At 34.3% G+C, this 20295-nt stretch overlaps 2 protein-coding genes across 9 annotated transcripts in view; one reads left to right on the top strand and one right to left on the bottom strand.

The window, feature by feature from the left end:
• The first annotated feature begins 27 nt into the window (after positions 1-27).
• LOC106151290 (uncharacterized) lies at positions 28-17547 on the top strand. Of its 3 annotated transcripts, XR_015335404.1 has the most exons (9): positions 28-197; positions 3036-3098; positions 9355-9483; positions 9870-10031; positions 10401-10531; positions 11238-11303; positions 12957-12999; positions 13228-16599; positions 16638-17547. XR_015335404.1 is itself a non-coding variant. In XM_013524469.3 (8 exons), exons 1-8 carry the CDS (start codon positions 123-125, stop codon positions 14818-14820), a joined length of 2262 nt encoding a protein of 753 aa, XP_013379923.2. In that variant the 5' UTR covers positions 28-122; the 3' UTR covers positions 14821-17547. The 3 variants fall into 3 exon arrangements, 2 of the variants coding, with proteins under 2 accessions (XP_013379923.2, XP_013379924.2); XM_013524469.3 differs by having other exon boundaries at positions 13228-17547; XM_013524470.3 differs by lacking the exon at positions 11238-11303 and having other exon boundaries at positions 13228-17547.
• A 406-nt stretch (positions 17548-17953) lies between these two features.
• Positions 17954-20295, bottom strand: part of LOC106151291 (zinc transporter ZIP4) — a 49619-nt gene continuing 47277 nt past the window's right edge. For all 6 annotated transcript variants that reach the window (XM_087016918.1, XM_087016920.1, XM_087016921.1 and 3 more), the window contains one exon: positions 17954-20075. The gene's annotated coding sequence lies outside the window, so the exon portion shown is untranslated. The remainder of the gene's footprint in view (positions 20076-20295) is intronic.

Here is a 20295-nt window from a genome sequence, read left to right as displayed (position 1 = left end):
CGACCTACAGAAAAGTCATTACATTAAACAAAATGCGTTTACATAAGTAATTGTCCCAGAAATGGAGAAGTTTCTTTTTGGACGCGAGAGGTCGCGAGAGGTCACGATACTTCCAATCCATCATGGAGGTGGAAGAATCTGAGGTGGCTGAAGAAAATGAAGTATTGGATGACGACGAGCTTGATCCGCGGATACAGGTAATTTGAGACGCTTAAAATAAAAGAAATGTTCTGTTCCTAAAGGTAAAAAGGCAAAATATTGTTAATCACAATTTTGTTTTTGCATATGCATCTTTGACATATGCCGTTCTGCTAGTTTTAGACGGCCAGTTTTAGATAGAGGGAAATTTTCATGAACAAGTAGTGACAAGAGTACCGATTTGGGGGAAAACAGCTGACAAGACGCGGGATCGAACCCGAGACGCTCGCCTTCAGTGCAAGTGCTCTACCACTAATATATCGAGCCCGGATCTACCCCGTCCAGTCACTAAGTTAGTACTTCTGCTCTGCGAGTTCTTAAGTTCAAGTTTTATACAATGTAATTGAATCATCTCTGCTTGTATGGGGAAACTGACATTTGAAAGTTTTTGCTGACGAAGTACATTTTTTATTTTTAGAGTTGTCAGCTGGATAAATTGTTTGCTTTTGACATAATATGAAAAATACAGTATTTTGACAAGTTTTTGTTCCTGTAGTGTAGTAATTAAATTCTGAAATGTTTTACTTTCAAATTTCATGGTTTTCATATAAAGCCAAACCCAACAAATTAAAACAAAATGAAGACAAAAATCTTGTTTGTTTTCAAATAAAACTATTTTAATGTTTTAAAAACATGTCACATATCTCAATCAAAAAATTAGTAACTGGTATTTGTTACTGTATATTGTAATCTTTTGATTTTTGGTTTACAAAAGTGAACAAGGAAATTGAATTTAGTGATAGCAGGAGACATTACATGGTGTTCAAGCTTTTAATAACCTTGCTTTGAACACTTTATGTGCTGCAACTTGACAGTTGAACACATATCACATGCAATTCAGATTACAGGATAAACAAGATTTGGAATTTTGCGGGACACATTCAATTGAAAAATAAGAAAAATCTATTTGATGGATATCTTATCTTTGTTCCAATGAAGCAAATGCAAAATCTTTCTTTTTTCATTTTTTTTTTTTTAGGACATTGCTGTAATTTCAGGATGTTGCCATTATCATACCTTTAAACTACATGTAGGACTCATTATCCAGTCAGAACATTGAGTTTTAGTTTAAAAGCTTTCATATGATCCTAACACAGTCTATTTGGAATGAATATAAACAAGATTTACCACTTCTCTATTTAAAAAGCAATTTGACCATAAATATTACATAATCTATAGTTTTATTGGAGGCATTGTTTTAGTCAATTGAGTGAAATTGTACTTGCAGTGTATAGAGTGATATGTGCCTGAGTCAGTAACTTGGAATACACCTAGTACAATGAATACAATAATATGTGTTGTTACAACAGATTTTATTTTTGAAAGACAGAGGGAAATTTTTTAGTCAAGACTATGCTTATTTATACACTTTCAAACATGGAGAGTATACACGGTTTTCTTTCGTGAGCACTATTGAATACTGGTCTGTGATTCACTGTCATAAAAAATACCCCCTATTTTCAGACCTGTCAGCTGAGAAGTGACCCCCATTTTTCATTCGCCAGGTTCCAAACAACCCTAGATTGAACATCTGGTGGAAGTCTAAGGTGCACTCATGTGACAAAACTGCCCATCCCAACAGTTGCTGGTGAAACTTTGACCTTTTTTTTCTTTATATTGAACAAAATAAGAGGAATTTTTGGAATATTTTACAAGAGAAGTTTTAAAGAAGGGCAGTAATGTTTTTTGACATAGAGCAATAAATATAATGTGACATGTACAGGGCTGTAGTCCCAGGTCCAAAATGTCAAGAATTTGCACTATGCAAAGACAAAATAATAAAATGGAGTACTAATAAGATCTAATGAAAAATAGATATAAATAAATATGTAGTGTACATTTGTCACTTTATATGAGTCACAGTGCACTCTTTTCTACACTGCTAGTACAGTAAAGTTAGAAGAGAAAATAAACTAATCAATTAGTATGGTTTGCTTTTCTTAATTTTAACCAATTACAAAGATGCTAAAAAGGTTTAAAGAGGATAAAAAATGGTGGAATGACACATATTTCAAAAGAAGTTGTTTAAGGCTACTAGAAAGGAATGCTGTCATTTTCAATTTAGACTCAGCTCTTGGTGACCACCTGGTACTTTTACATTCATTTTTTTTTTCACAAAAAGCCTTTAATAACTGAATACAATCCATATTGATGCACATTGACTGCTGTTTAGTATATATTAAAGTCAAAGATATAAAACTGGTCTGTGAACCAGGATACAGACACATGTACACAGTAATTAATGAGGGCTAGGTCCATGAACAAACTCCATGTCTAGTGATTTGCATACTAAGCTATTACATGGAGAGTTTCTCTGGTAATTTTCACTTAGTATGCAATGTCAGGTTGATTGAACTGCTCATTAACCAAGTGTTATGTGGCAGTGGATGTTTGGTTGTACTAGTTCTTAATTGCCAGATTTGGACTTGGTTCAGAAGGGAAGACAGCTTTATTGAAATGTATTCAGAATGTAATTTGTAATACAAAATATAATTTAATTCATGTCATTAGATGTCCCACTTGGATTGCCCTACATTGGTGTTGTCCAGTTTCCATGACATTAATGTGATGTCTGATACATATACTAGTATCTAGAATAAAAATCATAACAGATATAAATAATTATTTAATGTCTGTTATACCTATTAGGGTTTTTACTATATTGATACTTAAGCTTTTTGCACTGCGTGGTTCTTCTTATAATTTATTATTATTAATCACTTCGAGAAATATCTTCTACAAATCATCTAAATGAAGGGTTGATGTAGGAGATTCATATTTTCCTGTTAGATATGTTATATATAGCCAGTGTGTTATCAAACTTTATTTATTTTCAGATTGAACTTGAAAAACTCAACAAGGCAGCAGACAACATCAACAGATTAGACATAGAACTAGAGGTATGTGTTTAAACTTCAACTGATGAATGTGATAAGTTGCTGTCAGGTTAAGCTGCCTGTAAAACCCAGTGATTATTATTATATAGCCTAGTGTTATTGGTATGGTTTTATCTCTTGTCTCATCACCTGTTGAATAGTGATAGCTGTGGGGTATTTCTTATATATATCATTTCCTGTGGAATAGTCATGACCATTTGGAGATTCTCCTTTTTGGTGTATAACATAAAAGATGTCGTCATGGAGAAAACATGCTGTTTTTATCTGTTGTACATATATAAAGCTGAAATAATAATAATAATAATCCACATTTACTTCTGAATTGTAGTTAGGACCAAATAGGATAGCAATTTGGCATTGCACAGAGATATTGCTATTGTTGTTGTTATCCAGAATAACCTTGAATTCAAATTGTCATTACTAGTACATGAAGTGACATTGTCTGCTTATGTAGAAAAAAGATTGATTTTCACAAAAAATTAAGCAGCCATGTTTTTCTCAGATATCAAGGTATATTCTGTTAGTGTTCCAAACCAATGACAGCCCATCAACTGGTGATGAATTTGAAGGATGTTGGGATTTGACATCTTTTGAAAATTTTTGTCACAGCTATGGCTGACATTTGATGATCAGATGGATGTGACTTATGTTTTTGCAATGTCTTTTTTTATGTACAGACACAGATGTGTGGAAATTGTCATTATACTAACAGGAAAGGTCAATCTTACTAAAACATAGGATGAGTGTGAAAATCAGCATAATCGGGCCATTATTTTAGAAGTTATGCTGTTTTTTCACATTTCCTCAGATTCAATTGTTAGGCATGTTAACAGTCTCATTATTGAACTAATAAGATATGTAAAAGTGTTTGTTTGACATTTCCTGCATCTTTATAACATTGTTAGTTGATTATGTAAAAATGATGGTAAACTTGTTATTGTGTATTATTTTATAAAGTGTCAAAAATGGAAATAAACTCATATCATTGCAGTTTGTCAGATTCAATCATCTACTATCTTCAGAATCTCAGAATGGAGGAAATTGGACATTTAACACTGTTCTATTGATATTTTTCCCATCTCATCAATTTTCTTAGTTGATCATATACAAATGGTAGTAAACTGTTTATTTTGTTTTATGTTAAAAAAGGGTTTTAAAAATAAAAGTAAACCCATTGCAGAACAGTGCTGTCTTGTTTCAGCATGTATGCAGCACCGATAACACGATAAGTGGAAAACCATTTTACATTTTGCCTTGAAACTTACAGAACTGCTGAATATTCATAATACGCAGGTCAAGTTCGAAAATCAGCATGATCGGGTCATTTTTATGGAAGTTATGCTGTTTTTCACTTTTTTCAGCATATATATACAACACTGATAACATGATAAGTGAAAAATCATTTTACCTTTTGGCTTGAAACTTGCAGAACTAATGAATATTCATAATACGCAGGTCAAGTTTGAAAATCAGCATGATTGGGTCATTTTTAGGGTAGTTATGCTGTTTTTTTTCACTTTTTTTAGCATATATGCAGCACCAATAACACGATAAGTGGAAAACCATTTTACATTTTGCCTTGAAACTTACAGAACTGCTGAATATTCATAATACGCAGGTCAAGTTCGAAAATCAGCATGATCGGGTCATTTTTATGGAAGTTATGCTGTTTTTCACTTTTTTCAGCATATATGCAGCACTGATAACATGATAAGTGGAAAACCATTTTACCTTTTGGCTTGAAACTTGCAGAACTAATGAATATTTATAATACGCAGGTCAAGTTTGAAAATCAGCATGATCGGGTCATTTTTAGGGTAGTTATGCTGTTTTTTTTTTACTTTTTTCAGCATGTATGCAACACCTATAACACCTTTGTGCTATATGATGGTACTGTATGAAATTGTCCCTTGGGTGATCCCTAATTAAATTAAGGTCTATAAAGTCTTGCCTAGTAATTAATTTTCAATTGGCCATTAAATGAGATTACATAAAACACTCGTTGAGATTTCCCTGTAAAGTCCCATAGTTTTAGCTCTGTTAACTGTGTCACAAAATTAGGATTTGGTGATAATTATGCAGATAAATGGTGTTTAACATTGCAAATAAATTTACAACAAAAAATGTGTTATGCCAACATGCTATAGATGAATAACAGTGCTTTATTTTTCTCAAACTTGGTGGGGTTATTAATATCAAGTTAATACAGCTAGATTAAAAGTTTGAATAGCAGCTTTATTGGAATTTTTTACGTTTTATTTAAATTTTTTTTTAAATAATTTTCCAAACACTAGCATCTTCAAGATGTGATTTTTAACTCCCATCCACCAGAAGTGCTGTGCATTTTCTGTATTTTTTTGTATATAACTCTTTTTCCTCGGATTTAATTCTTAGGCATGTTAACAATCTCATTTGTGACCTAATTAGTAATGTAAAGGTGTTCTTTTGACATTTTCTGCATCTTAACAATATTGTTAGTTGATGATATAAAAATGATGGTAACCTGTTATTGTGCATTGTGTAATAAAGTGTCAAAAATGGAAATAAACTCATATCTTTACAGTTTGTCAGATTCAATCATTCACCATGTTCAGAATCTCAGAATGGAACAAATTGGACATTTAAAATTGTTCTATTGATATTTTTCCTATGTCAACAATATTCTTAGTTGATCATTTAAAAACGACAGTAAATTGATTATTTTGATATATGTAAAAAAAGTGTTGAAAGTGGAAAGAAATTCATTTCAGTACAGTTATCTCTTATGTACATTTTGGCATTTTGAAGTTGTGACTCTGAACTTCCATGGCCCTGAAGACCTTTCTATATCAAATTTTCTGAATATCCATGATACTTTTATTTTATTATTAAAAATTGGTCATTATGCTGTTAAGCATTATGTAATGTTGCATCAAAATTGAAGACAACCCCATTTTAGACAATGCCTCCATAGTGACCATTAAAGGAAAACCAAGTCACTTACTCTTCTCAAACTTACAGAAATGTAGCATAGCACTATTATTTATGGATTATTTAGGATTATTCATATCATGTTAATACAGCAAGATTAAAAGTTTGAATAGCAGCTTTATTGGAATTTTTTTTTTTTTTTTTTTTTTTTTTTTGTTGTGTTTTCTTTTTAATTTTTTTCTAAACACTGGCATTTTCAACTTCCATCCACCTGAAGCTCTTCAGATTTTCTGTATTTCCACATAAGCAGTTGCATAGGTTTTTATGTCTTTAAACAATATGTAATATTTTTTTATGCACTGTCAACATTTCTCAAATATTGGGATTTTCATTATATGAATTTGAACTCTCATGGTCCAGAAACTGTAATCTTATTGCAGGGGTGGATTGAGGCCGTCTTCTGGGTCTTTCAGATGACGGTCAGATTTTAAAGTTTACATTGACTGGTATCAATTTTTTTTCTGTTGGAAGACCATCAAAAGTGGAGGATGGATCAGCAAAGATACTTTGGAATACTGTCAGAAAATATCTCTGGATCTGCTCCTGTTATTGACCATGTTACCTGTTGTGCATGATTAAAAATCAGTGTTAACTGACTGTGTTATTATAAGCATTATTTATTATTGCATCAAAATTGACAAAATGACCTATTTTGCATCTTTATTTTCTGTTTTTTGTCTGTACATTTGACAGCTTTGCTGCCTTGTTTTTCTTCTTTTTGCAACCCAGAGGGCCAAAAATGCACTGACAAGTCTCCTTTCTTTATATGCCAGTTTTTTCTCCACATCAGTTGAAATTAACCAGATCCCATCTTCACAGAAGAATCTAAGTTGAAAGTTGTTTTTAACTTTCTAAAAAGCATTGAAAGTTATTGTCTGCTTTTTTGCACTTTATTTGAATAAAGAAACCTTGAGTCCATGTTTATGTAATAGGACTTATCTAGGTGGACTATTATTTGTTCACTGTGCATGTACTGTAATACTTTATCTTGGCCAAAAGTAGACTAGAATTTCCAGTCTTTAACTTGAGACCATCTTTCCACCTAAGTTATCTTATGAATCCTACCCCATGGTTCAGGTTTTGATAGTCACTTTGTAAATGTATCTTGTTCTCAGCTAAAATAATAATGTTTCTAGGCAACTCAGCTAAATCAAATATTTAGCTTGGGAAATGGATATAATGAAAACATTGGCAGTGTAAATGATGGGTAGATTCTGTGCAGGAGGGGGGGGTTGCATAACATCACTGGTAGATTGACAGATTAAGTGAAGAAAAAGCAACAAAATGTCTCCCCCACAAAAAAGTGAAAACTTATTCAAAAAGTAAGAGGAATTAGTTGTAAGCAGTGTACTGCTATGTAGGTATGAGCAGATGTTAAAAAAAAGAAAGAAAAAAGCTGAAATAATTCTCTAAAAACAAAGCATTGAGAACACCTAAAATAAGTGCACTTTAACATTCTGAATATAATCTAGTTTGGCAATACTGTGTTTCAAAGATAATAAGCTATTAGGAAACGTATGAAGTGAGTGTACATGTATATAGTCTTGGGGGACATGGGAATGAAGATTGATCTCCTAATAAGATCTAAATAACTTGCACTCATCATCCGATAAATATGACTTGATTTTGATTTTATGGGAAATTAAGGACTGGGGATGGGAATATGTAGAATGAATGGTACTTTGCTGATAACAGACGTGATGAAGACAAAGGTGTTTGCAATCAAGGGTTCATTAAGATGATACTGCAATCCATATTGATGTAGATATTTTGATGAAGTCTGTGTATTCTGTTCAGGATTGTATTAATTGATATCCTAATTACTTCACAGAGACACTGATCTTGAGTTAATTATCGATCTCATAGGAAATAAGAGCTTTAAATTTGCTATCAAGTCCTATTTCAAGCTGAAAGCTACTGTAAGCTCTTGGGATAAATAAACACTGGTACAGTGGGATCTGTTTTATGTCTTAATTGTTCAAGAAAGAGCTAGTTTATTTTGTCAGAGTTTATTTTATGCATTATGACAACTTTTGATTAAGAAAGTTGTTGAATGACACAGGAGAAAGGGGTCATGTCATCACCTAAAAGTTGAAAGTTTCTTGTCCTGGACCACATATGCAGCAATGTGCATATACTGAGTACATACTTAATGCTTTGAGAGGTGCATCACAGTTGGCCAATGTGAGGGGCATCCCCCCCCCTTCCACAAAAATCTGGTTGTAGCATTGATTGATTGTAGCTATTAATAAGCAGTGGTTATGGAGATCAATATTATGTATAGGAGTGTGTCAGTACTGGCTGATCTGGAGGAGGCAATTATTGGTGTACCTCCCCCCTCCCCTACAAAACCCTGCACCTGAGGTGACCATGCAGGTAATGATAAACAGTAGAGACATTCCAGACTTGTAAATTTTGCAAATCTACATTTTTCCATTATCACATTTTTCCATTACCAGCTCTTTTTATCCTGTAACTTTTATCTCCAAATGGATAGCATATATTAGTATGCATACATCACAGACCGAAAGGGAACCGATCCGTAATCCATAATTATTGATAGTTCCTGGATTTTTTTTACTTGCACTTTCAAGCGTTAAATGCAATGAGTGGCCTGTGGTGGAAAATGTTTTATTGATTTATACAGCACTTGGCTGCTTAATCATAGCAGCTTTTTATAAAGAGATAACGAGAGGGGAGATTGTTATTGATTTTTTACTCCACAGTGAAAGAGAACTGTTTAGTGCAAACAGATGCTTTGAGTATATTTATGGTTTCGTTGAGATAAAAAGTGTTTGATTTTTGCTTCATTTACTGAGACATTAGCAAAGTCATGATTTATTGATGAGGACTGCATAGCAATACTGGTTAGATACATGGCTATAGTTTGATTTTTGCATTTTCCCCCATTTTGGAAACTGCAAGTTTTGTGGCACTTAATTTCTATAAGTGTACATTAAAGCAGGGTTTTCAATTACAGCTTTGTGAATGTTTTGATATACCTTCCTATTTATGTGTTTATTTTCTTATAAAAAGGAAATGTATCTTACATTTTTTATAAACCATTGAAGATTAAAATGATTTGATACAGCTGACTTGCTATATTTTTATAGGCATAATTTAGAAGAAAAAAATGAAATATTGAATTCAGTTTCTTCATCAAGATCTGTTCTATAAAAATGAGGTTTCAGTTTAGTACAGAATAATTGAACAGAACTGAAACTTTACATTGATTACACGCTGATTTTATACTGTTGATAATAACACACTCACTAAATAATTTTCCCAGGAGGCAAGATATGCATTCCGCCAGTCTCTCAAGGAATCCACACACAAGCTGGATGAACTTGCTAAGAAGCTGGGGCACTGCATAGAGAGGTCCAGACCATATTATGAAGCCAGGCTGAGAGCCAAGGAGGTGAGGGGGACCAGGGATCACTTAATTAAAGAACTTTAAGTTGATCTTACAGGGTGTGCCATTAGATACTAACTCAAGGTGAATCTCCGTCCAAAGGGAGGCACAGGGCTAGTATAAAAACCATTCATGCTGCCATTTACCAAAGTTTTGTATAATATTATACTTGATAATGTCATACAGATAGTTGGTTTCATGTTCAAGATTACATTCTGTGCTTAATTTCTGCACCTTTTACAAGAGATTCTCTGCTGCACTCACTTCCCATGCTTGCTCTTGCTTGCTTGGTAAATAGCCAACAAAACTTGCGAAGCGCACCTTTTACCAGTATATAAATACTGTATGATATTTGAAAGTATTATTGAGAAAAAATTTAATTTCTCCTGCAGGCTCAGAGTGAGTCCCAGGAGGCGGCATTCCGCTATGAGAAGGCGTGCAGTGCGCAGGCGGCCGCCAAGGAGATGGTCTGCCTGGCAGAGGAAGCGTACATGGACCGCGGAGAACAGTTTGATACCGCGTGGCAGGAGATGCTCAACCATGCCACCATGAAGGTGGGTCAGGATTAGATGTGCATATCTTTCACGTGTGGGACAGTAGAGAGTATTTATGATCATATTTTTGATTTTATGCATTACATTCATTCACCTATCCATTATCCATCCTTCCATCTTTTTATTTACTTACTTACTTGTATGTCTGTCTGTCTGTTTTTCTGTTTGTTTGTTTATTTATTTATTTATTTATTTATTTATTTATTTATTTATTTATTTATTTATTTCAAGGAAAACTGGGCACAATGAATTGAAGTATGAAATCCTCCATTAACTGAGGGTACAGCTGCATAAAGATAAAGGAACATAATTAAACTTTTCATTAGAAATAATAAAATTTATTGATGATAAAATATGCCATATTTCCAGGAGAACGAGGCAGAGAAGGAGATGAAGGAGTGCGAGATCATTCACAAGTTGAAGATGGAGCTGTACGAGGAGGCTGAGAGACAGGTGAAGGAGTTACACAGGGAGTTCAAGAGAGCCATACATAAGTCTAGGTGAGTGCCTGGAGCTACTGGTACACCTTGTAGACATTCAGAAAGTTTGTTGTATGTTATGGATGGATTAAGAACCGATTTGTATGACCTTATACAATACAGGGCTGTGGGCGATCTCAAGCACATTTCTCTTTTGAGAAGCTGATACATGTACTGTAATGCCAGCTTTGTTTTGTAGGCGAAGGTTTTTTTTTTTTTTTCAGAATTAATTGTTGTGATTTATTACTATTGTATGACTAGAACATACCATGTTTACAACTGTTATTACATTGAAAATATCTTAGGTGCCCAAAAAATTGTTTTAGTAGATTGAAATGCTGTGATTCCTAATAAGGGCATGGGTAAAACATCTTATTTCTGTAGATTCTGACTCATTAACACAACTAACATTGGTCCTTTATAATTATTTACATCATGTTGTATTTAATTTTCTGTGATAATTAAAATCTAATATCTGAACACATTGGCTTGGCAAGCACTAGAAGCTGAAAGTTAATTTTTGTAGTAAAACTTTTCTATTAAAAACCATTTTAAAGATATGACTTGAAATGCAGTTCTCGAGGATTCTACCTCGAAATATGAATAATGCACGTACAGTAGACTTTACATGTTGTCTTTACTTTAAATACAACAAAGTTTAGTCATTTTCATTATTGGTCCAAATACTAGTACTTAATAATTTGACAATCTTCTCCTTCTCTCCCAGTCTGTCAGCTAGGAGAAGTATGCTTCAAATGAGTGCTATAGCCAATCTTCATCATATAACTCTTATGTAAGTAATCAATGTAACACCACACCTAACAGCTAGGAATCCTTTCACATAAAAAGTTGGGTCAAAATTCAGTCTTGACTTTAGGCCACCAAACGAAATTCTGTGCTGGGATAAGTTTGTTGTATGTCACTCAGAAAAGAACATAGTTAGGCTTATTTTCAAAAAGATATGCAATGGCTTGCTTTTATACTTATGAAGTTGTGGCTTTAATTTTAGTGGCTGTTGTAGTTGACTAAAATATTGCTTTTAAAGAGAGCATTCACATTGAGAAGAGCCAAGGTCTAGCAAGGCCCAGACCTAAATATGGCAGACCTACATGAAAGGAAGGCCGCGTAATCCTTTAATGGTCTCAAAGTTGAGCCTGAATTTAGACTCGAGTTCTTGTGGAAACTGTGGCTTAATTTATTTTCCTCTGACATACATGGTTGGTGCAGTCTTCATGCTCTTCAACTTATTTTGCACCCCATTTCCATAGATTAGATCGACCTACTTTAGATCGACCTAACTCCCTGGGGGTTCACGCTAAATAGCTGTCAGCCGGGCGGACACGAAAGTTAATTACCTCCTTACAGCTTGTAGTAGGCGGGACGGACATTTAAGTCGGATTACCTGAAAGTAATCTAGTGAGACCCCCCCGCGGGGATAGATCGATCTAAAACCTATGGGAATAGAGCCATGGTGATTGCATACGTCTACCTTTAAGACACTGTGGTAAGTCCTGTCCAGAACTTCTCCACTGGTTACTCTGCTTTATATATATTTTTGTTAATTTTCTAAAGCAGACATTAAAACCATCACTACTCGTCCAATACTGTGTCATTTCTTTCTCCCCTGCCTTGTCCAAATTATTGATAGTAGGCTTTGGGTTCTCTTTATTTACTTTGTTATCCTAGATGTGTCACAAAAACAAACTTTACGTAATTTATTCCTTTAGTATTACTTACCATTATTATCTTTTCTGACCCCCCCCCCCAAAAAAAAAAAAAAAAAGAAAAAAAGTTAGGTCAACTTTGCAACCATCCATCTTCCCAGAGTCCCTGTACTTCATGCCTTGAATGCTGTTAGGAAATTTTTGAATCTTTAAAAGAAAGAAGAGTAAGAGAATCACATTGAGATTGCACTTTAAATCTGATATTTCTCCCCATTACTGGAGGTTTATGATTATTATGATAGAGGTGGATTGGTCGACCGTCTTTGTGATTTACTACTAACTAGGCCTTTTTAATAAAAGTGATGTATATTCTGTTTATTTATCAGTTTTGAAAGTTATTATTGATAAAATATATGCAGTAATTATTAGCTGTGATATGTATCACTATCCCAAGTCAACAGAAGTGCAGTGGTTGGTTTATAGTTAACTTGGTAACTTGACTGTTGCTTTTGTTCTTCAGACTGTTCAGTTAGCACTGCTCTTGAATGTTGTATAAATGTATGTCATAGAATCTGTATAATTGTATATGTACTTATAGCGACACTTAAAACCAAGGTGAAATTATTCATAAACCATTAGTGTCATGTGTCACTGCCTCTGGTTGGATATTGTGGGAGTTTTCAGTTTTCTCTTGAGTAATTTATGACTTTTTTTAGTTTTATGGTGTGTATTTGCTAGATGAGATTTTAAATGAATGACGATATGTATTTGTTACTTTCCAGGCCGTACTTTGAGATGAAGGCAGAAGTGAACCACCAGTTAGAGGTACTGTAGCTTTATCTCTGTTTCATAACAATTCAGATAAAATCATAAAAAGAGAAAAATAAATCCTAAATAGATTTTTTTTACTGTAGACACTGAGTTGTCCTAAACTGAGTTTTTTCAGGAGTATGGGGTGTCAAAATGGAATGACAATATTTGATCTTTTTCTAAAAAATTTAGTTGATTTTATTTAATTCTGATCAATAAAATTATTTTTATATCTCTCTTCAGGAGAGGAAGAATGCTGTTGCTATGGTAGAGAGTGATGTCACGGTTGCTAAGGAAATCTACAAGGAGGCTCTTGCAAACCTAGAGAAGATCAGTAATGAGATTCATACAAAAAGGGGAACGTCTTGCAGGAGAGAGCCCTCTGGTGGAAATACAGGTGAAGATAAACAAGAGCCAAGGGACGCTGATGTTTGTGACTCAGAATCTAATCAGGCTGAAGAACAAAAACAGTCACGCATTTCTCCAGAGAGGGATGCTGGAAGTAGGAAAGACACTTCTGTTACTTCCAACAAAAACTCAAATAACACCGCCCAAAAGTCACCCGCAGAGGTGGCAACTTTCAGACGAGGTCAGAAGCAAAGAATGTCTTACCTCTATGCTATGAGGAATAGCATGGCAGACTATGATATTGGAAATATCCCCAAACCCAAAATAGATGGGAAGCAGAGGTCAATAAGTCTTTTTGGTCTGTTTTTAAAGCGGGTTAGTCCTCCTAAAGATGACCTTAAAGAGGACTCTAGGAGGAGCAGTGCTCCTCTAGACGTTTCAAAGAGAGTTAGCCCTCCAAATGATAATGCCACTGGGACAAAAACTAACCAGTCAGTGAGCACGTCTCATCCTGCCAGTAATCAGACTAACCAAACAGCATCTCTGTCTCATACAAAAGATACCGGCCACTCTGTGTCACCTGACCCGGAGGGTGCAAATCACAGTGCCAAATACGATGACCAAAATGCAATATCTCAAACAGGCGTTAACCAGACTGACAATTTAGTTTTGGAAACTGAAAGACAGAAAACTCAAGTCTCAAATCACGGTGAATTGTCAGATGATTCAGAAAAAGTCTACAATATCCAGCCAGATCTCAGTGGTACAGGCTATGAGGAAGATGACACCAGGTTCAGGCAGCTGCCAAGGAGGCATTCTCCAGAAAGACAGCTATCAGAGGGGACTACAATACTAGTGCAGTCCACCAACGGGAACCCTTTAGTTCATGTGGAAGCTGGCAGTCCTGAGGCAGCCAGAAATGGTGCCTCAGAAACTGTGACTCCAAAAACGGGTGCTGACTCTGCAAGTGACACTCAGACCAGCCAATCAGATTCGGGCTTTCACGTCTGCAGTGATCCTCTCTCGGGGAGTTCAGAAGTGGAGCTGATATCTGTCCAAAGCAAAAAAGGCACAAGTAATGGTGGCAGTAAGCCAAATGACAGATCGTCGTATTTATCAGTGCCAAATTCTGGCAAGATAAACCAGAGCTTGGATCAGTGGTCCGACACAGAGAGTGTGGGGTCAGTTTGCTCCTACACGCTGGACGATGATGCCATTGAGAAGTGTATGATAAATACAAGCCAGATTGAACTAGAATTTGAAGACATAATGGCGCGGGAGGAGAGAGGACTGCAGGAACTTGATGAACATTACAACAGCTTGCCGTCAACTCTGAGCAAACTGGAGATGTTCTTCCAGAAAAGTCCAATGTTGGGGAAGAGTGATCAGGAAGAATCGGACAGGGAGGATCAGGAAAATGACTGCGATTCTACATTGGCGCAGAATGATGACAGTATATCGCCAGAGACTGAAGATACAAAGATATGAGTCCAGACATTGATTTGAAACAAAAGGAAAAATAGAAGAGAGTAGTAAACAAAACTCTGAAAATGGAGTAGGGTAGGTTAGGTAGGGGGGATTCCGGGGGTACGAACTGTGAAAAAGTTTGCTCTGGGCAAAATGTAATCTACCGGTAGGTGCATGAAGGTTTCGTGGTAAAGGTCTAATGGAAATGAACTTGCTGTACAATATTTCCATAACAATTATTGAATAAGTTCTAAATAGATCAGTAATTATAGAATATTATCTTCCCTAGAAGGCTTTCTGCAAATTTGCAAGAGGGATGTTACCATGCAAACAAGGTCTATTGCAATTTTGCAAGAATCTGAACATTTTGTTGCAATCCTGCTGCAAACTTAACAGTAAGGTACTTTGCAGCAATACATTTTCATGCAAACCCCTGAAACTGTTTGCCACAAAGAGGCAAACATTTAAAATCATGCCTCTCTGTTTGCAATTTTATAAACTTAGATTCTATAAACCAATACTAGGTATGCAATGGAAATTATAACTAAAGGACTTCACTTTTTGCCTTATCTTTGTATGTCCATGGTGTTTGTTTTTAAGTTTGGTGTCATTTAGTCTTTCAAGTTTAAGCACAAAGGGATTTGAATAACATATAAAACTTACCAGTGTACAATATGATAGCTGTAGACGTGTCTGTAGAGAAATGTGGGTACTTCATTTAGAATTTAAAAAGAGTAAAGAGTGCTATTCTACAATTGAGTGATATGATGGTGCTTGTGGTGCTATTTAAGTTTGTTTTATATATTGATCTTGTATTCACAGTAATAGGCTGATTTAGACAGTGTTCTGTCCCTTCAAAAATTCCTAAAAAATCATTGTTTGGCGTGCAGAGATACCATGCACAGTAACTGCTCCCCTGCTCCATGGGTGTCACAGTGTATGGGAAAATACCCTCCATTATCAGCCTGTTTTTATCGGTCATTTTCATGAAAACAAGAAAGGCACGCCGAGTCGTTTCCAGTAATTGCAGACACTGTCACCTCCAGATATGTTAACCCCATACCCCGGATTTCTACATACCGTATATAGGAGAATATCCTGTAATCAGCATGCCTTTTCTGTTTACTGGAAGTGTTAGAGGATGATAATTTCCATAGTTTCAATGCACTTAACTCTGATTCTCTTCCCTCCCCCCCCCCCCCCCCCCTCACTCCTTTACTGAACTCTGGCCAGGTTCACCCGGTTATATGTTGTGTCTGAAGTAAAAAGTAAATTGGGAATAATAATGGGATAGCTACTAGCATTAGCTACTAGTATTATAATTTATAATTTGCCATGCAAATGTGTTGTGCAATAGTGATAGTGTTACAGAAAATATGGTTGAAATAATATAAGGATGCATGCTGCACGTTTATTTGATTTTGTTATAAATTTAATATTATTAAATTCAAGCTATATGGATTGTCACTTTTCACAAGGAATTAGAGAATTCTTAATGTCCTGCTTTGATGTACAAGTGATTGACATATTTCTGTAAAGACATTTGAAATTCAGTTTAGCATTGCATTGAAATAGAACAAAAAATTCAGTTTAGCATTGCAATGAAATAGAGCAAAAAAATCAGTTCAGCATTGCATTGAAAAAGAGCAAAAAATTCAATTCAGCATTGCAATGAAATAGAGCAAAAAAATCAGTTTAGTACTGCATTGAAATAGAGCAAAAAAATTCAGTTCAGCATTGCATTGAAATAGAGCAAAAAATTCAGTTCAGCATTGCATTGAAATAGAGCAAAAAAATTCAGTTCAGCATTGCATTGAAATAGAGCAAAAAAAATTCAGTTCAGCATTGCAATGAAATAGAGCAAAAAATTCAGTTTAGCATTGCAATGAAATAGAGCAAAAAAATTCAGTTCAGCATTGCATTGAAATAGAGCAAAAAAAAATTCAGTTCAGCATTGCATTGAAATAGAGCAAAAAATTCAGTTCAGCATTGCAATGAAATAGAGCAAAAAATTCAGTTTAGCATTGCAATGAAATAGAGCAAAAAAATCAGTTCAGCATTGCATTGAAATAGAGCAAAAAATTCAGTTCAGCATTGCATTGAAATAGAGCAAAAAATTCAATTCAGCATTGCAATGAAATAGAGCAAAAAAATCAGTTTAGTACTGCATTGAAATAGAGCAAAAAAATTCAGTTCAGCATTGCATTGAAATAGAGCAAAAAAATTCAGTTCAGCATTGCATTGAAATAGAGCAAAAAAAATTCAGTTCAGCATTGCATTGAAATAGAGCAAAAAATTCAGTTCAGCATTGCAATGAAATAGAGCAAAAAAATCAGTTTAGTACTGCATTGAAATAGAGCAAAAAAATTCAGTTCAGCATTGCATTGAAATAGAGCAAAAAATTCAGTTTAGCATTGCAATGAAATAGAGCAAAAAAAATCAGTTCAGCATTGCATTGAAATAGAGCAATTTTTAATAGAACGCTTCTGCTACAATGTCTGCTTATAAAAAGTAAACATTTTAATGGATTTAAGGTTTTTAGATAATTTATAGCTTGGTTTTGTTGTGATCTTCGTGTTGTTTTGTCCATTGTATTGATCTCTTTCCAACCCAAAGCTTGTCTTATCAACCATATTACGTATGGGGATATATTTAAGGTAGACTGTACATAGAATGCATTCACATTTAAGTGATGTGTTGTAGTCTTTCTTTGTTGACAGAATTAAATAAATTATTTATTGCCCATTATTTATTTCTTGTCTGTTATTGACCTTTTTTTTATTAGAATTTCATATTGAAATATTCATTGTATAGCACATTAGATATTTATATATCCTTCCATATCCTTGGTCAAAAATCCAAACCCTGCATTTTTACATTTGTTTCTCTTCTAACAACCTAAAATGAGAACAATTAATTGGGTGGTATTGAAAAAAATCTTTAACACAAAAAATCTTTAATGTCAGTTTAAAACTTTGCTTACACTGGTATATGTAGGTAGCCTATATCTAACAGTGAGTAGATTTTGTAGGTACGCAACAGTACTGGAATGCATTTAATGAGACGCACTTATAGAAGCGTATTTGTATACTCAGTAAAGTTGTAATATAGACAGCAAAATTCCTAAACAGAGACAAGAAATCGTAACCAGCTCTTGCTGCTAACTAAGATTTTATTTCTAATTAACAAAATTAAGTGAACAATTCAATATTTACAATAAAATATCCAGAAGAGATTTCTTTATTGGAATGTTTCAGATGTGTTCATAAAAACTATCAGATCATTTGAAAATATGAATTGTTGTCTAAACAATGCTTTCTCTTGTAGAACATTACAAATAAGGTAAGACTGTTTACCTCAGTGATGTAACTAACTACCACAGGGTTACACAGCTCAGTGAATTGACCATTTAAACCTCTGATGGCCAGATCATTGGTAACTGGTTATATCACTATGGTAACTGGTTACATCACTATGGTAACAGTAACAGCCCAGTGAACAGACTGGACTACTTCACTCCCCTTGTACATATATTACCAAAACATTTTTTTGAAAAACAGTATATATCAAATTAGTTTTAATTAATTAAGTAATTATCGTTCATCTTTATGTGCTGGTACTTAATTGTTTGTACTAGTGTATAAAATGAGACACGGAATGCAAGGTACAATCACTGACACTTAATACCTCCACACAACCCTATCAACACTGTGAAACAATATGAAATCCAAGTTAAAATCATCATCAGTTCTAACATGTAAATCCTTCCATACAATGATACATGTTAAAATATCTGTAAACCAAAAGAAACTGAATATCTCTCTCTTTTATACATATTGCAATGCTCCTTTTAGTTTAAAATTTACTTACCAAAATGTTTATTTCTCAAAATGTTTCCATTTTAAAGTGTATTATTAAAAAATCATTAATATTTCTCATACAAAGTTGTAACAATAATTATAGCATAACCACTGCAGAGCCTGAAGAGGTTAAAAACTAACCAGGCCATCTTGGATACTCAAAACATTTCAATGTTTATAAAAATGCCAGTAAAAATCTCACAAAACAAATGCAGCACAGTAGCACTGTGTACATTCATGTTTAAAAACCGTGAAATTTTCCACAAAAATATTTCTATTGTCTTAAAACAATATGCTGGATTTCAATACTTAAAATTTCATAACACAGATACTGATTATTGCCAAGCAACTAGTGATGATAAAAATGTATGCAAATCACACTTTACACATCGTATCTTCACTGATATAATAAAATATTGTCTAGATTACAGGATCTCTGGCAAGATATCACTATAACCCAATCTGGTACATTATTTGCTGACGTATAAGGATATGGCATATGATGTCATGAGCACCATGAACCTGACTCGGCTTGCTGGCAAACGAGACATCAAGAAATTACAGGCAACCCAATGGGAAATGGCAAGTAGGAGCTCGGTCAATTTTTCACGTCACAGTCAACAACAACTTCTTCATCAATCACAGAATTTGAGGATCCTTTCTGCATATACCCCAATGTATATGCTCAATGACATTTGAAACTGGTGAAATTACTAATTGGAAATACTGGACTTTCTCTCCTGCTTTGTTACAGTGCTTGAACTAAATGCATCTCACCTTATTCTTTAAATTAGAGTCTACAGCCAAGCATAAGGTGCTAGCTACCAACGCAAACACCCCCCCCCCTCCTTATAGCTGAAGTTCAATCACCAAATTGTATGACATTTTAATCCCAGAAAATTGGAATCTGCAATCAACCATACATATATAAATTATCTATTTATGTGAAAACCAAGCAGTGCTTGGTTGTTTTACTCCTTTGTCAACATATTTACACCACATTAGTCAATTAACTTAAAATATGATTATGTTACATTAAGTACTACAAAACAATATAGTGCTTACAATGTGATAGGAATTGAAGTTGATCCTTAGACAGAGGTTTATTCCTAAGTACTTTTACATCCAGTGTATGGAAAACGTTTGCAAAGAATTTTAGAACAATTGCAACAAACACAAAAAAATATGTACTTCAATGTATTTTGAACAAAGGAATGTTTTAACATTAAAATGGGCACATAACACGATGTCATTCAAAAATAATCTAATTTGCAGACACTTCTAACACTGATGCCTCTTAAATCATCCATATTTTAGTTTATTTTAGTATTGCATCTGCTTGCTTATTTTCCATTCAATAAAACCACTTTCTTCTGTGTTGTCTTGAAATTGCAAATCATTCTTAGGCAGATTTTTCTGAAATAAAGAAGTATAATTTTCATCAAACTGGCAATATGTGTCATATTAGCAGCAAACTACCCCATTCTGTTATATCTGCCAAGCTGTAAACACACAAATAAATTACACATTTTAAACTGAAATGATCAATAATAAAATCTTTGCCTGAGCAGGCTGAGGTGGGGTTGGGGTGGGGGTCCGCCAAAAGACTAATAAGTTTAAGCATATTACTTACACC

The sequence above is a fragment of the Lingula anatina genome, chromosome 7 (assembly GCF_051362555.1).
Source record: "Lingula anatina isolate TDL-2025a chromosome 7, LinAna3.0, whole genome shotgun sequence".
Taxonomy (NCBI): Eukaryota; Metazoa; Brachiopoda; class Lingulata; order Lingulida; family Lingulidae; genus Lingula; species Lingula anatina.
This window is presented reverse-complemented; position numbering and strand designations above follow the sequence as displayed.

What these genes read in the sequence shown, in the direction of transcription:
- LOC106151290 (XM_013524469.3), top strand. Translation starts at nt 123, where the DNA reads ATGGAGGTGGAAGAATCTGAGGTGGCTGAAGAAAATGAAGTATTGGAT. An exon ending in GATTAGACATAGAACTAGAG is followed by an intron (nt 3,099 to 9,354) that starts GTATGTGTTTAA and finishes TAATTTTCCCAG; the next exon opens with GAGGCAAGATATGCATTCCG. An exon ending in CTTCATCATATAACTCTTAT is followed by an intron (nt 11,304 to 12,956) that starts GTAAGTAATCAA and finishes GTTACTTTCCAG; the next exon opens with GCCGTACTTTGAGATGAAGG.